Source organism: Eubalaena glacialis, chromosome 2, assembly GCF_028564815.1.
Source record: "Eubalaena glacialis isolate mEubGla1 chromosome 2, mEubGla1.1.hap2.+ XY, whole genome shotgun sequence".
Taxonomy (NCBI): domain Eukaryota; kingdom Metazoa; phylum Chordata; class Mammalia; order Artiodactyla; family Balaenidae; genus Eubalaena; species Eubalaena glacialis.
Window position 1 is genome coordinate 35640306 of NC_083717.1, and position 15554 is coordinate 35655859.

The 15554-nt window shown below is 42.7% G+C and overlaps 2 protein-coding genes across 4 annotated transcripts in view; one reads left to right on the plus strand and one right to left on the minus strand.

Moving 5' to 3' along the window:
• Positions 1–12178, minus strand: part of EFL1 (elongation factor like GTPase 1) — a 134336-nt gene extending 122158 nt beyond the window's left edge. Inside the window, exons 1-5 of one of the 3 annotated variants that reach the window (XM_061179826.1) lie at positions 12074–12178; positions 11492–11824; positions 11200–11309; positions 8489–8556; positions 6941–7025 (exon numbers count right to left, since the gene is read on the minus strand). In XM_061179826.1, the coding sequence (XP_061035809.1) occupies positions 6941–7025; positions 8489–8556; positions 11200–11290 (244 nt within the window). In that variant the 5' untranslated portion in view covers positions 11291–11309; positions 11492–11824; positions 12074–12178. The remainder of the gene's footprint in view (positions 1–6940; positions 7026–8488; positions 8557–11199; positions 11310–11491; positions 11825–12073) is intronic. The other 2 variants (XM_061179825.1, XM_061179827.1) reach the window with 2 other exon arrangements.
• A 63-nt stretch (positions 12179–12241) lies between these two features.
• LOC133083918 (stabilizer of axonemal microtubules 1-like) lies at positions 12242–14673 on the plus strand. The gene is made up of 2 exons (XM_061179845.1): positions 12242–12385; positions 14448–14673. Exons 1-2 carry the CDS (start codon positions 12321–12323, stop codon positions 14629–14631), a joined length of 249 nt encoding a protein of 82 aa, XP_061035828.1. The 5' UTR covers positions 12242–12320; the 3' UTR covers positions 14632–14673.
• Positions 14674–15554: the final 881 nt, after the last annotated feature.

Genomic DNA, 15554 nt, shown 5'->3' on the forward strand with positions numbered 1-15554 from the left:
TAGGCCAAATTTACAGAGCAGGACACTAGGGCACGGAAAAGTAAAATATCTTTCTGAAGAACATCCAGCTAGAATCCAACTCTAAGGTAAATTGCCTAAGATCAAAGAATTCAAAATGGTCGAGTGAAAGTTCAAACCCATCTACCTCCAAAGTCATACCTTTAACCCCGATCCTCAAGATGGCATATATTTAATCTCACATGCCAAGATTCCACTAGTAGTGAATTTCTGAACACTAGGTTAAGGATTCCAAAATGCAATGGGCTCAGTGGGAAAGACTGCCACCAATCAGCAAGACTGCCTTCTTCAATACCACTCTTTCCCCTGCTTCCTCTTTTCATGCAAATTGCTTTGTAAGGAATTCTGGCTCTGATGCACCCACCAGGGAAGACTCCAACCAGAGAGGACTGTGGACATCTCTAAACAAAGTCAAAGAACCAGTGCCCTGGAACAATGGCCCCGTGTGCCTCCTTAATCGAGTCTTTTACTGTCAGGTCTCACAGCACCAGTCTCACAGCTACCCTTTAGGATAAGCACCAGGGTCCCAACCAAATAAACCAGAGAAAAATGAGCAGTGCTAGCAAGGTTCAGGGTTCTATCCGCTCCCATCACATAAAACAAAAGTTATGAGATTCTTGAAATCATTCAGCATTTTTGCAGCCCAACCCTTCATTTCATAGACATGCTAAAGCCCCCAAAAGGGAAGAGATTTACCCCAGGTCACAAAAGCAGTTGCAAGACAGAAACACACCCGGGTCTATCTACCACCTTAGTCACTTCCTATGAAGGTCACAGATGCCTCTACACTTTGCAGCTGAGGAAACAACACTTGTTTGTTCATTTGGCTAAGAACCAGAATAAGAAACCCTGGAGTGAAAAAAGATTGACGTTCACTTCCTGGAACCCATATAAGGGTTCTAAACCTCTGCAACCTACTCGGAACTTCTCTATGTTCACATCACCCTGGAGAGAAAGTCAAAGATCAAGGACCAACTATCTTTCACTCAATTTCACATGGCTAATATGTGCCATTACCATAAGGCATGGGGCCTATTGTCAGAGCAACTGAAACGGTAACAGCAGCGCACCTTTGACTAACACTCAGAGTGACAGCGAGAGAGATACACGCGCACGCGCGCGCACACACACACACACACACACTTAAGATGAGAGACTTTAGCATGCTCAAGAGCTGACAGTTAGGCACCAGGACAAAGGAGATAAGTCCAGAGCACAAGTCTTTCACAGTGACAGGAGGCAAGCAAAGATACTAATAATGTTACATTTTGAGGGGCAGTGGCAAACAGTTGAGAAAATTCTCCCGTGTTCTGTGAAACAGAACGTAAAAATGTCTGCTGAGATTGTGGGAGAGGGACTGAGAGGTGGACTGGAAGAGACTAGAAGGTTTAAGAGAGCTGTTGGAGAGAATGAGCAAGGCCTGACAGACAACATACTGGAAGTCGGCCAGCAGCCCGAGGACCAGCCGAGAACCCAGCCCAAGTATAAGGAGGAAAAAAGTGTAGAGAGTTAGCTCTACCAAGGGTTAGAGTTTTACTGGGAGGACAGAAGGTGAAGAAAGCAAACTGAGGACCTTGGCAAGACTGTCAGCAAAAAGACAAATCTGGGTTGTATGAGGCAGGAAGTAAATGAAGGACAGTGATGCGGCTCGAGAGACTGAAGGGCTTTCTGAAATCAAAGAATGGCGACCTCGCTACACAGGCGAGAGAGCTGGGAAGAGTAAAGATTGTGGAGAAGGGAGTATTTGAATTTGAAATGTCAAAGATGAACAGTTCTGGATGATGCTAAAATCCAGCAAGTAGCCATGCCAGAGGGAGGGTGAAGTGGAGATCTACACGTCACTGTTGTTGAAGCCATGCCGTTGGAGAGGTCATTTTCAGAAACGGTAAAAGCTACCTTGGTGGATTTGGGCAAAAAGGAAAACGATGAGCCAGGTGCCAAAGTCATTAATGAACGGGGAGCGGGGACTGTAACCGGAAGCTGACAGTGGTAAGAAAGGTCGAGAATAATTGGATGGACAGTAAGAGTCTCAAAGGAGATGGAGTTTTAAAGCAAGGGTGGAAGAATTAAGCTTTGAACCAGAACTAGTGAACAAGGGGAATGGCAATCCCATGTCCTAACCCAGAGGTAGATGGAGCATGAAAGAATGAGTAGCACTCACTTGAAAGAAGGATAAGAAAAGCAGTGTCCTCAGAAAACAGCCAGCAGGAGGAGGAGGGAACAGCAACAAAAGATGTTGCGGATGCAGGGGTTATTTGTTTACCTTGGGATGTTTTCAGAGAAAGTTTTGGGAAGGAAGGGAACAGTGAGAGGTTGAGGGCAGAGCAGGTATTAGAATCACAGAGAAACATGGGGAAGAGATTACTGAGAGGCCAGATCACAGGACTTCCATCTTGGGCAGTGACCAAAGACAACAGGGATGCGGGTAATGCTGGCCACAAGAAGATGTCTGTAAGTAGTCGCAGCAATCCCTGGTGGACAGGAGACATTTACGCTTCAGGGGGAATCAGCCGTGGCCAGGACTGACTGATTTCCAAGAGACTCCTGGTGCAAACGAGGAGTCTGCAAATGTAATTACTTGGCTCCCAGGACTACTACCACATGCTAACTACTCTGTCTTCAGGGGAGTTTCTTAGCCCCTGTGAACTCCATTTTGCACACGTGTAAAATGAGGATAACATCCATCTCACAGGATTGCTGTGGGGATTAAACAAAATCACGCATATGAGGCATCTGGCTCAGAATCCAACTATCGTGCACCCGTTTTCTTAGATCTGGCATCAACTGAATGCTTCACAAAGTAAAGCATTCATTATCTTAAGAGGAAAAAATCTGATCTTTAGTCAAACAAGGGACAATGGAACCCTTCCCTCCCAGCCCTGGTCCCAAAGGAAGAGGACAGAAATCAGAACCTCGGGTTAATGTTCACATATCTGGAAGGCAAGGGAAGCGACTGATACATGCTGGCCTTGTGTGAATCTGGATGGCATGAATCAGTTTCCCCACGGCGGCCTAGTTTTAAGAGATTAAGACCAGAGAGCCACAGAGTTGAAACCAACATGAGTGTAAACTCTCCACTTGCCCACAACTACAAACCCCTATGGAGGTGTTTACAAAGAGGTGAACCTGCACATGGATCTCTTTGCAGAAAGCCCTGCCATATCCTTGGTCTCCACATTTGGAGTACATCCGAGCTACAGTGTGGCTGCCACCTGGGTAAATACTGAGTATCCCACTGAAGCAGGCTGTTAGCTAGCTAGCACATATGCCTGAAGTACAGACTGAAAGCCTGTAAGTTAAAGCCCACTGCAGTTTGTTCTACATAGTGCTTTACAAATTTTTAATAAGTTGCCAGTATTTTAAAAATTGGAGGATTTTACCAAAAATCTTGATGCCAACTTTTCTTGGGAAAAAAAAAAAAAAACAGAAAAATACAGGGCATCAGTCAGCTGCAGCTGATGAGCACTAGCCCCCAGCCACGTAGTGGGGGGTGTTTCATGGGTGGGCAGAGTCTGCTCTCTAACTCATAACAGTCCCACCCAGACTGCCTCATTCATGCAGAGCTGTTGACAACAGCACCGCGTCAAGAACTAATAATATAGTACTTAATAATCCAATTAGACTGGTGTTGGAATAAGTAGTCAACTCTTTGGGGGGAAATTTAAGTTAGATTATCTACCTCACAGCTTGCATGTATACACATTCACGTGTACAATTATGGTAGGATTAAATGTAAAAACTGAAAGGATAAAAGAACTGGTGGGAAACTAGAAGTAATTTTTATTTCAGTCTTGTGTTTTAATGTATATTCTACAACATACTGAATTTCCTATAATACATATAAACGTAAATTTATTTAAAATTTTTAAAAAGACGAATTAAAATGAAAACTTCATTTCAGAAGTTCTGCAATAGCAGTATTTGCTCACAGGTATAAAGAACAGCTACAGGGTAGAAATGACAACAACAGGCCTTCTGACAACAACAGTCCAGGAATTTCTAAGTATTTAATCCATCTGAATACATTTCTCTCATCTATAGTTGCATCCTAGGTTAAAGGATTCAAGGTATTACATCCTCTTAGGATTTTTTATAGAACGTATATTAGGATTGGGATTATTTCCTAACTCTTGAAATGACCAGATAAATGCATAGTATCCTTGTGGGAAGGGCACAAAGAGAGGTGGCTAAGAAATAGGAAAATAACAAGATTTAACAATATGGTCCCAACATTTGTACCAAATTTTAGTCACAAATGTAAAGATGAGAGAGGCTCCATTTTCTCAAGGAAGAACTGGGGCCCTGGAAAATGCTAAGATAAGAATATCACCTTGATGGTTTTCAACACTCTATCTGTAATATGCATAGTTTTGGTAAGCTTATTTGTTTACCTTAAACTAGAAAAATACCTTATCTTTCAATCCAAGTGAGGATTTGAAAAAATTTTTGAAAGCTGGTTAAATTAAGAGTCAAAACCAGAAAGCACTTCATTAACATTTAGTACAAAGATCCTCAGCTAACAGGGCATTTGGAAGGGGCATGGGAAGGAGGGGAAGAAGTGGTAAACACAAAAATCACCTGCGGAGTTTCTTCAACCATCAGGTTTCCCTCCTCCAGAAGGGAGATCCCCTTCAGGTTGTCCCACCTTCACAGCAGGAAATGCCCCATTCCAGAGAGTCAATGCTGAGACAGGGAGGACAATGTATCTCATCTCTCGGATGTTTTGAGAACATGTCTCAGTCAACATCCCCAACTTCCATCCCCATTTTGCAGATGTGGAAAGCAAGGCTCTAACTGCCAAGTGTGCTGACTGCCTAACCCACAGCCCCTTCTAGGCCATCACGGTCACAAAGAAACATGTTGAATACTTTATGGCTCCACTCCAATCACCACTGATCAGACTAGGAGATGACCATCCAACCCCAGACCGGCAGTCCACAGGTGCAACCTCTGCCATAGCCTGGCATCAAAAGACAAGCTGAGCAACATCCTGCTCTTGAGATGTATGCTCGTAAACGTAGGAGAAAGCAGCAGTAAGCAACAGAACTAAGGGAAAAAAACAGGAGTTGAGAGGAGGGGTCAGGGAAAGGGGAGTTCATGAAGATGGAGGCACTAAGGGTAGGCAAAAGCTATAAAACAGAGAAAAGACTTACAGGGTAAAAACAGAGAACTCAACCCAAGGATGACAGTGGAGTTCCAGAGGGAAGATCCGTTAACTTTTACTGATGGTCTCTAGAGCCATCCTGGATCCAGAATCAACATCTGCCTTCAATTTCTTTGAGATGTCACTCCAATAATGCTCCTGCTTTTGCATTTTCATGAATACTGTTTCCAGTATCATTTCACACATATTCTGTCAACAAGCCATCCCACCCCAACCCAAGCTAGCTTAAGCCTCTGCTCTGTGCAATCAAGAAAGTATATCTAGGACAGTCTGAGAGCAAGTTACCCAAGGTCATACAGTTCAACAAAATAAAGATTAGACCATTCAATTCCCTGGGACCTATAGCCATTTTCCTGCAACACTGTACCACAAAGACAAAAGGGAACTGGAATGACTGAAGGTCATGATACATAAAGTAAACCTTAATAAAATGGTTTAAAAAGGGGTGAAGGAACTGGAGACAAAGTCCAGAGAGCAACTAAAATTCACACTAAAGTAATCTTCAAATGAAAACAGACTAATAATATGAGTGTGGAAAAAGGAAGGCTACAAATGTCTTGAACTCTATAAAAATAAGGAGAGGAAAGAAATAAACTGACCACTGACCCATTCACTGGATCACAGAATGAGGACGTTTAAAAGGTGAGAGGTAGTTTTTAAAAAATAAGGCATCAGTTTAAATACTAAACACTGGGAATTCATGTACCTAAAAGCTTCAAAACTGGTTTAGTTCAAAAACACTGTAAGACTGACCTCAAAGAGAAGAGTCATGTCCCACATACTATAACCCTTGGTGTCAGTGCCAGAGATATGAAGGATAAATCACAGGTCAGTCCATTAGGAAAATGAAATATAGCTTTATTATTTTCTTCTAGTTATACAAATTCACATTTTGTGTAAAATTTCCAAACAGTGCAAAATAAATATTTTGAAAAGTGTAAGTTTCACATAATCCAGCCCCTAATAACTACAGTTAAGGTTCTGGTATGTGTCCTTCCAGACATCTTTATCTGTATACATAATATATTCTTATTACTAAAACACATTCATATCTTATAAGTATTTACTCTGCAACTTGCTTTTTGTCTCCTACTTTACCTTTTCTATATAATTACATATAGGTCAAACAGTTGTTTGAACAGCTGCATAGCATTTCACAGCATGGATGTATCAGTTTACTTAACTATTTTCCAAAGACAGACATTAAGGTTGTTGGCATTCTTTTCCCTAATACAAACTTTTGGGTGAATGTCAATGAACATATGTCTCATGTGCCTGTATGACTGTTTCAGTCAGATAAATTCCTAGAAGTGTTACTGTCAAAATGGCATCCTGATCTGGGGATAAAAACCATAGTGATCATGGCAATGCGCACACAGTCAAGTAAATAAGACTCTAGATCTAATAGGCAGGCCATAGGACAGAACGAGGACCTAGCGAGGAAATGGGACAATAAGGCTGAACCAGCAAGGTCCTAAGACTCCAGACCTTCCCTCTGAAGAAATCTATACAATCACCTGGGTGGATGGGGGCAAGTGTGAGCTGCCAGTTCTTCTGCCCTCAAGCCAGTCAAAGGTCCCCATCTGTACTCAAATCTGGACAGCCTGACTCTGATCTAACAACAGATCATCTGGAAAGGCCAGAATGAAATTTGTGGAATGTAAAGCAAAAAACCTGAGGCCTGAAACTAATTCAGGAAGAGAAAGAAGGACACAAAAGATACAAAACCATTGTTCTTTAAAACACAGATCGATTTACCTTTTGCATAATGTAGTGAAATGGCACTGGATTTCATAGTGATCCCTCGGACCTGTTCATCCTCTCTGCTGTCCATGTACCGTAACTGTAAAAATGCAACATATGCATCCTTATTTCCCAATGAATTAAAATGTAATATTAAAATGGACTGATTTGGATTTTTGTTTTAAACACTTAAATTCTTAGGCTTATTGCCATGAAGTTGTTCCTTATGTCCCATTATTACCTTCTTAATCTCTGCAGCATTTTTCTTTCCTAGTACCACTTATTTCTTCCTCCTTTCCTTTCTCCTGATCAATTTCTAACTGTTTATCAGTTGTAATGCAAGACAATCATAAACTGTCTACATTGCTAGTAATTTTTTTTTAATTAATAGGCTTTATCTTTTTAGAGCAATTTTAAGTTTATAGAAAAATTGACTGGAAAGTAAAGAGGTTCCCAAGCATCCCCTCCCCTCCTACACACACAGTTCCCCCTATTACTTACATCTTATATTAGTGTGTAGGGGGGTACATGTTACAATTAATGAACCAATATCAATACACTATTATCAATTAAAGTCCACAGCTTACATTAGGATTCACTCTTTAAATGTATTATGACGTGTCCACCATCACTGTATCATATTTGTTAGCTGTATTAATCTTTTTGAGGAACAAATTGTGGCTTCATTGATCTTTTCTACTTCATTAATTTATGGTTTATTATTTCCTTTCATCTACTCACTTCAGAGTTATTGTACTTTTTCTCACTTCTTAAGTGGGAAAAATAAAAGCACTTTATTATTTCATCCAACCCAGTTTTTTTAGCCTTCTATAGACAGTATCTTGGGCCAGTTCCCCACCCAATGTGCCTCAAATGCCCAAGTCCTCCTACTTTTTTAGTTCAATTTTGCTTCTCTATCTCCTCTATATTACCAGTCACCTGATAAATCCTGCTGACTATATCCTAAATTCACTGAAGGGAACAACATCTCTACCTTTCTACTGCAAATAAATTATTCCAATTTCTTTCAGTTCACAGCTAGAAAGAAAGGTCTCTATCATTTCATTTCCTAAAACATGATCTTCATCATGACCCTCAGGCTTCAGAAGCCTTCCTTCGGTACTCAGGTTAGCCTTCAAGGTCTTTGTAATCTGATACATTTTTTCTACCTGCACCTTTTTCTCTCTCAGTATAGGCAAACGTTCCACTCAAATCAAGCACAATCCACAAATTAGCCTTTATGCATTTTATCCACATTATTTCCCACTGTGAAGCATCTCTTCCACCTGTGAAATTTTCCACAATCATGCCAGGTTATCATCTGATTGGTTGCAAAAACTCATTCTTGCACTTATAAAATATTAATATAAAGTAACATAAAGCAATATAGAAATAACTTTTTCACAACAATCTATTTTATCTTGCTAAATGGATTGGCAGCTTCTTAGATGCATGAACTATGCTTTATACTTTTTCGATCTTTAAGAACACAACGAAGGACTCATCACATTGTAGATTTGCTAATACTTACTGAAATGCAAGTATATATCAAATATAACATACCTTGCCTGCCAGGCGGCTGGAGATGATGCCATTGCTAGATATAAGACAGTCAGCCAGAGTAGTTTTTCCTGTTAAAGTAACAGTATTAATTTAAATCGATTTCTTTTTTTAAAAGGTGAGGCAGGTAGATTGTAGCGACAAATTTAACATCTAACCATAGAAGTGGTTTAGCAAATATCTCCTATTCACCTATACTAAGTGAAGCGAGATACAACGGGCATTTTAATTAGAACTTTGAACAAAACATCATCGGGAAGGACACAGATTCCAGCACTCCACAGTGCTGTAATCTGTATTGCCAACCCTGCGGATCAACCTCACTTTAAAATCTGTCAAGCAACATTTTTTTTAAGGACAGGAAAAATTTTTTTAATTGAGGCATAATTTACACAGAGCAAAATGCACAGACTCTTAAGTGATAAGACAAACCACTGTGCCAATCAAAATATAAAACATCTGACAAACAACTTTTACAGTTACTCAAATCTGTCCGACAAAGAATTTGATCAAGTTTATTGTAATTATTACATCAGTCATCAGATATCCATAACTGTGTCCAGGCCTATAAACTTAAACTCTTGATAGCTCAGCATGGCAAAAGGATAGCACAGCAATCACGTTTTCCTCTGAATGATATACTGGGTAAAACATCGCCACAAAACAATGGAACATTATCTTTTGCCATATTTCCCCATGTATGGCCTCAGCTGGCTTTTGCCAGTTAAACTGTCTGAAGAAAATACCCATCTGGCAAAGAAGTTCAGGAAATTTACCCATATCTCCTACTGTTTGCAAGCCAATGGAGGGCATCAGCTACACTGCAGTGACCAATGCTCCCCAGTATCCAAACATAAACCCAGGAATCTACTCTAATAATAAAAGAAATTCTTACGATACTCAAGTACCCATTTGGACCTCTAATACCGTATTACGTGCTTGCCATTTAAACATTATGTATTAGCATATAACCCTAGAGCGTCACTTTCCTGCTTCCAATGGAGTAGAACATTCTAAGTACGGCGAGCATATATCCCCCCAAATGCAAGTGTCAAGAAAGCAGGGACTTTGCTTTCTTCACAACTGTATCCCTAGGACCAGAACAAGGCTTGGCATATAAGAAACATTCAATGAATTATCTGTTGAATGAATAAATGAATCACAGGTTTTCTAGGACAGTATTATCTTAACATACTTTTAAATAGTAAATTTTAAAGTAATTTGCTGTACACACACATGCCACTGACTTGCCGCATGATTTAATTCACAAAGCAAAAAAAAATACCTTTGTCAAACTTCATGTCCTCAAAACGTGAGCAGCATAATTATAGAAACTCATGGGGTAGGCTTAGTCACCAGATTTGTATACAAAACTCATTCTCAGTTGCCTTCACCTACAAAGGGATCCATCACCTCTGCTTTTAGTTCCCGTAACTACTTCACTTCAACTATTATATCAATGGCAATAGCCACCTAACCTCTTTTCTGCCCTTCAATCCATCCTAAACACTTCCACCGGACCATTCTTACTAATGTACTATTTGATTACAACATCCCTGCTTTATTCTGTTCTCCCAATGGCTTCCTATTACCTAATAATAAATGCCAATGATCATCTTCATGATAAAGCACGTACCTGCCAAGGGCTTCTCATTATCATCATTTAATCCTCACAATGCTATAAGGTAGGTTTGGTTTTTATTCCAGTACACAGAGGCCGTATACTGAAGCTCAAAAAGGCAAAGTAACTTGAAATGGAGTTTTGAACTCAGGTTGTCTAACTCCAGAGCTGGAGCACTTAACCCATATCCTAGTGCCTAGCTGGCAGGAAGGGCTCTTTAAGATACAGCCCAGCCTACCTCTTCACTTTTCTCTCTTACTCCCTCACCTTCAGGATGGTATATAGGTCTTATTTCACACTCCCAATCCTATCACTTTGCTGTGGCCACGTGAACTAAGAAGCAGTCTGAAACCAAGCACGCGGGCTTAGCAGGAGGCAATGCTGTGGTATGAAAGCAATGTCTGTGAGAAGCTAAGCACCATGCGTCCTTGCCCCCCTCTCACGTCCCGTGCTTTGGTCACATACATTTCATTCTCCCCTTGCTGACATTATTCCCACTTGAAATGTGTGTCCCCATCTGCCACCTTGAATCACCCTTCAAGGGTCATCTCTAACACTGTTATAAAGCCCTTTTCTTAACCCATTACTAGCTTCCCGACCCTCCAGCTCTCTCAACCCTTAAGAGTCTACTTTTTGCCTGTCTCATGTTGTGCTGCCTCAACCCCCAAATCGCCTCTCTATATAGCTGGGCTGGTGCCCTGTGCATAAATCTCTACCTTCTGACATAGCTAGCAAAATACCTCCAACTTAGCAGATGTTCAATAAACATCTGACGAGTTAAACAGAATCACATAACACAGGTTCTGAGGACATTATGTCAAGACTACAGATGTGTTATATTACAAAGCCATTTCAAAATACTTGACAAATACGTAAAAACTCAACTTCTCGTTTAAAAGACAACAAAATATACTACATAGAAGAATAACAATCACTAGTTAGCTGTGTTCCTCCCACAGCAAACTTTTAAAGGAAATAAGACTTGCAACTTAGCAAGCATCACTCTCAACTGCCCACAGCATCACTCCACTGACACATGCGGAAACACACCCCCTTAATTACTGAAAATAAGCCATTTAGAAAGGATTCTTACCATGGTCAACATGAGCCAAAACACAGATATTCCTGATGTTAGCAGTGTTTTTCTGCAGTTGAATCATCTTATCCAAACTATTGAGCACCATGGTCACTTATTTCCTGTGACTAATAATTAAACATGTATTACAAATGGCTGAAGATCCGGGCGTTAAAAGATAAAAGTTTCTACTTCTGGGAGCTGACGAGACTTCTCGAGTCCCTTAAAGTAAGAACCCAACGGATGCTTACTGAAGGGACAGACCCACCCAGGCCAAAGTCCAATTTGAGCACTTCAACAAATACCGTACCACGACTGTACTTGCGGAGTTTACTCATCCTTCCGGATCGGCCCTTTGCGATGAATCACAAAGCTCGTGGGGGTTGGGTGCACAGTGACACCTGGAACTCTGCCCCATACTCTGTACTCGGGCATTATTTCTCCAGGTCAGTGATTACATACTGGAAGGGTCTTAGGCAAGAGGGAGAGAAGATGCCGACATCTCTCTCTTCCCCTGCTCGATCTTTTTCCAAGCCTCTCCTATCACTCCCACTTGTTTTCACTGGAGGTAAAACACCCAGCTTCCCGACTAAATTTTGGGGTCACGTGCAGGTGCACTGAACGTCTTCCATTCCTTTCCACACTGGGGAAACAAAGAAAAAACAAACCCTCAACTCTACATTCCCTTTATCCTCACTCTCTTTTTCTTTGAGGATCCCGGGTCCGCACTGAGAAACGGCCGGCCAGGCCCGGACACTATGCTCGGGCGGCAGCCGCTCCCAGCCCGGGCTCGCCCCTAGCCCCGTCCCCGCCCTGCCGCCGCGACGAGCCGGGACCGCCACTGCCTGGAGTTGGCGGAAGAGGACGTCCGGACGCCTGCGGGCCCACTTACCGGCTCCCGCCGCCCAGCCAGCCGCGCTCGGATGCCAGCGCCCGGCCACACCACGCGCGTCGCAGGCGCCCACACCACCGCGTCCACCTAACGCCCGCGCGCCGGGGGCGGGGCTGAGGACGCACGACCTTTGGCCCGCTCGCGTCTCTGGTGCCGCCGGAAGCAGGCGGTGCCTCCGTTAGCCGCGCCCCGGCGGTTGCCGAGGCCCGGGCGGTGGAGCTGCCGAAGCTGCGGGTGCGGAGGAGCTATGGCGCCGACCCCGGGAGCCGGGAGCATGAGGACCTGGTGTCTGTGTCAGATTTGTACCTGCGGGTAAGAAACGGCCGGTGTGGCGGCCGCCGTGGCTTGGAAGCGAGCTGGGGTCTCGGGGAACGGAGCCCTCAGAGTGGCCGCCCCGCCAAGGTGGAGGACGCGGGCCCAGCGACGTCCCACTTAACCCCGGGTCCGCAGATGCTCGCTGCGCACCCGCCGGCTACCGCGGGTTAAGCAGTTCTGCTTTGTCGGCTCCTATCCAGGGGCGCAAACTGAAATGCTATGGCGCCAGGCGGATGATATACGCCTGTGTAGCAGCGGCTGGATGTCAGGCTGCCAAGTGGGGAGACCTGATCCGACGGGGAGAGTGTATGCCCACAAAATTTATTTATTTATTTATTTATTTATGGCTGTGTTGGGTTTTCGTTTCTGTGCGAGGGCTTCCTCTAGTTGCGGCAAGCGGGGGCCACTCTTCATCGCGGTGCGCGGGCCTCTCACTATCGCGGCCTCTCTTGTTGCGGAGCAGGGGCTCCAGACGCGCAGGCTCAGTAGCTGTGGCTCACGGGCCTAGTTGCTCCGCGGCATGTGGGATCTTCCCAGACCAGGGCTCGAACCCGCGTCCCCTGCATTGGCAGGCAGATTCTCAACCACTGCGCCACCAGAGAAGCCCCTATGCCTACAAAATTTAAAAAACATAAATAAAAGGAAACGGAAGGGGAGTAGAACGGTGTGCACGTCTATGAGTTTTCGACCCGCGTTAACGCTGTCTTCTGTTCCTAGCTTTCCATCCCGGCCTGACCATATTCCCGTTCCCAGTCCCATCCAAACTGCTTTCCTTTGGGATCTGACGGACTGAAAAGGTAGTAGGTAGTCTCCTGAAACCCAGAATTGGTCAGTGAGTCCTGCCTAACCTGTGAGCAGTCATCTCCTTCCTCAGCTTCCTTGCTGACCCAAGGATTAGACCACTATTTGCTAAATAAATATTATGAATATGTCAGTCCTGTCGTACAGTAATCCCCTCCAAAGGAAAAACACTTCACATGGTGATGGAAAGCAGTTTCCCCGTAGTTTCATGGTAAATGTTGTTTTTAATTACGAATCGGATGTAGATTCAAAGGTAAGTCGACCTTTGAGGATTTGATTCATATCTGAAAACCCTGATGTGCAAGAAAATTGATTAATTTTTTTTCTAATCTTTAAATTAATTTCTATCCAACCTAAGTTTCTTTCCCATCCAGCTGTCAGGAAATTTCAGTCTTCATTATGTTGGAGGCTCCCTTTTCTCCAAGCAGTAAAATGATCCAGGGAGCAGAGGCATTGCCAATGCAAGAGGAGTCTTCTCTGGGCTTTAAACATTGGTAATGCTTCCCACTGAAATGTCTCTTGCTGAAGTTCACGTAATCCCTTCAAGAGTGGTGCCACCGCTGCTTTCAAGTTTATGTTTGAGGTACAAGAATCTTGGCAAAGCTGGGAGCCACTGTTGTAGGGTTCCACCTAGCCAACTCTTGATATCCGGCCACCTCCTGGAATACTGATAGAATGGGGCAAAGACCCCCGCTCTTCTAAGAACTCCCTCCCCCTCATCCTCTACCTCCTTCCTCTCTCTGGGGAATCATCTCCTCTTCCCTCTTTTGCAGTCCAGGACCATCTGTTTCCTCTTAGGACCTCATTTCCAGAAGGACATCTGATTTCTTCTCTTCATGAATTGTTTTTAAAAAGACAGGAGAACGTGTTGACTTCAGGCAGCTTATATCCTCGGCCCTTCCAAAAGTCCTGCAAGAAGGAAATATCAGGGTCCTGACTACCTGCTTGAAATAAAGGAGGGGAAAAAAACAAGGAGAACAAACGCATTAATATTTCAATACATTGCCTCTCTTCAGGAGGATCAAGATTGTCAAGAGACCCCTTCAGGGAAATTTTGACCTGCATCTGCTACTTTTTCATCTTGCTGTTTGAATCTTTTTTTTTTTCCATACTATGTAACTAAATCTTTTCAAATGTCTGTTTCTTTCACTACATCAGTCAAAACAACCATCTATCTCAGAACATCATTTTCTCTGCAATGTGTATATACAATTGCTCATGTGAGTTAAACTATGATAAGTTATTTATGTTTGCATAGGCGACATCATTGCCCACATGGAACCACAAGGATTTATGAAAATTCTGATGTGTCTTGTCCCACAGCTGAATGTTTGGAAAACTATCCTATGTATGGCAGTGTTCTTCCACCTCAGAGTCTGAAGCCCGAGGAAGAATTTCGAGCATATCGTGGTAAAATGGAAGGAATAACAACATTTAAGTAAATATCAAGAAACTGTTTGCTTTACCTGTTTTTCTCCCCACTCTTCTGGGTTTTTTTGTTTCTGTTTTTTGAATTTTTGAATTTTATTTTATTTATTTTTTTATACAGAAGGTTCTTATTAGTTATCCATTTTATACATATTAGGGTGTGTATGTCAATCCCAGTCCCACTCTTCTGGTTTTAATAAGTTGTTTTTGTTTTTAACTCTTTAAACTATTTAGTTGATTTAAGTTGAACCAGTGTAAGAAGCAAGAGACTAGTTGAGTCACAACTTGAGGAAAACAGAAAGATGAGAATTAAGTTAAATGAGAAAAATGAGAAGGAAAGGGGATATATAAAAAGTTCTATTGGCTTCCCTGGTGGCGCAGTGGTTGAGAATCTGCCTGCTAATGCAGGGGACACGGGTTCGAGCCCTGGTCTGGGAAGATCCCACATGCCGCGGAGCAGCTAGGCCCGTGAGCCACAGCTACTGAGCCTGCGCGTCTGGAGCCCCTGCTCCGCAACAAGAGAGGCCGCGATAGTGAGAGGCCCGCGCACTGCGATGAAGAGTGGCTCCCACTTGCTGCAACTAGAGAAAGCCCTCGCACAGAAACGAAGACCCGACACAGCCAAAAATAAAATAAATAAATAAATAAATAAAATTTAAAAAGAAAAAAAGTTCTATTGATTGTTTTTCTTAACCTCCTAAAATCTGTTGTGTTTATCTGCTTTTCATTGTGACCAGAACCTAGAGGAATGCAGCAGCTTCCTAATGGTTATGTTTGTATCTACTCTAGCTTTTGCATCTCTGATCTGTTTTCTAACTTTAGCCAAGATGACCTTTTTATGTACTATTTATTTTTTATTTTATTTTTTTATTGAAGTATAGTTGATTTGCAACGCTGTGCCAATCTCTGCTGTACAGCAAAGTGACTCAGTTATACA

Coding starts and splice junctions, on each gene's coding strand:
- LOC133083918 (XM_061179845.1), top strand. CDS start 12,321: ATGGCGCCGACCCCGGGAGCCGGGAGCATGAGGACCTGGTGTCTGTGT. Junction 12,386..14,447: donor TGTCAGATTTGTACCTGCGG/GTAAGAAACGGC, acceptor ATGTTTGCATAG/GCGACATCATTGCCCACATG.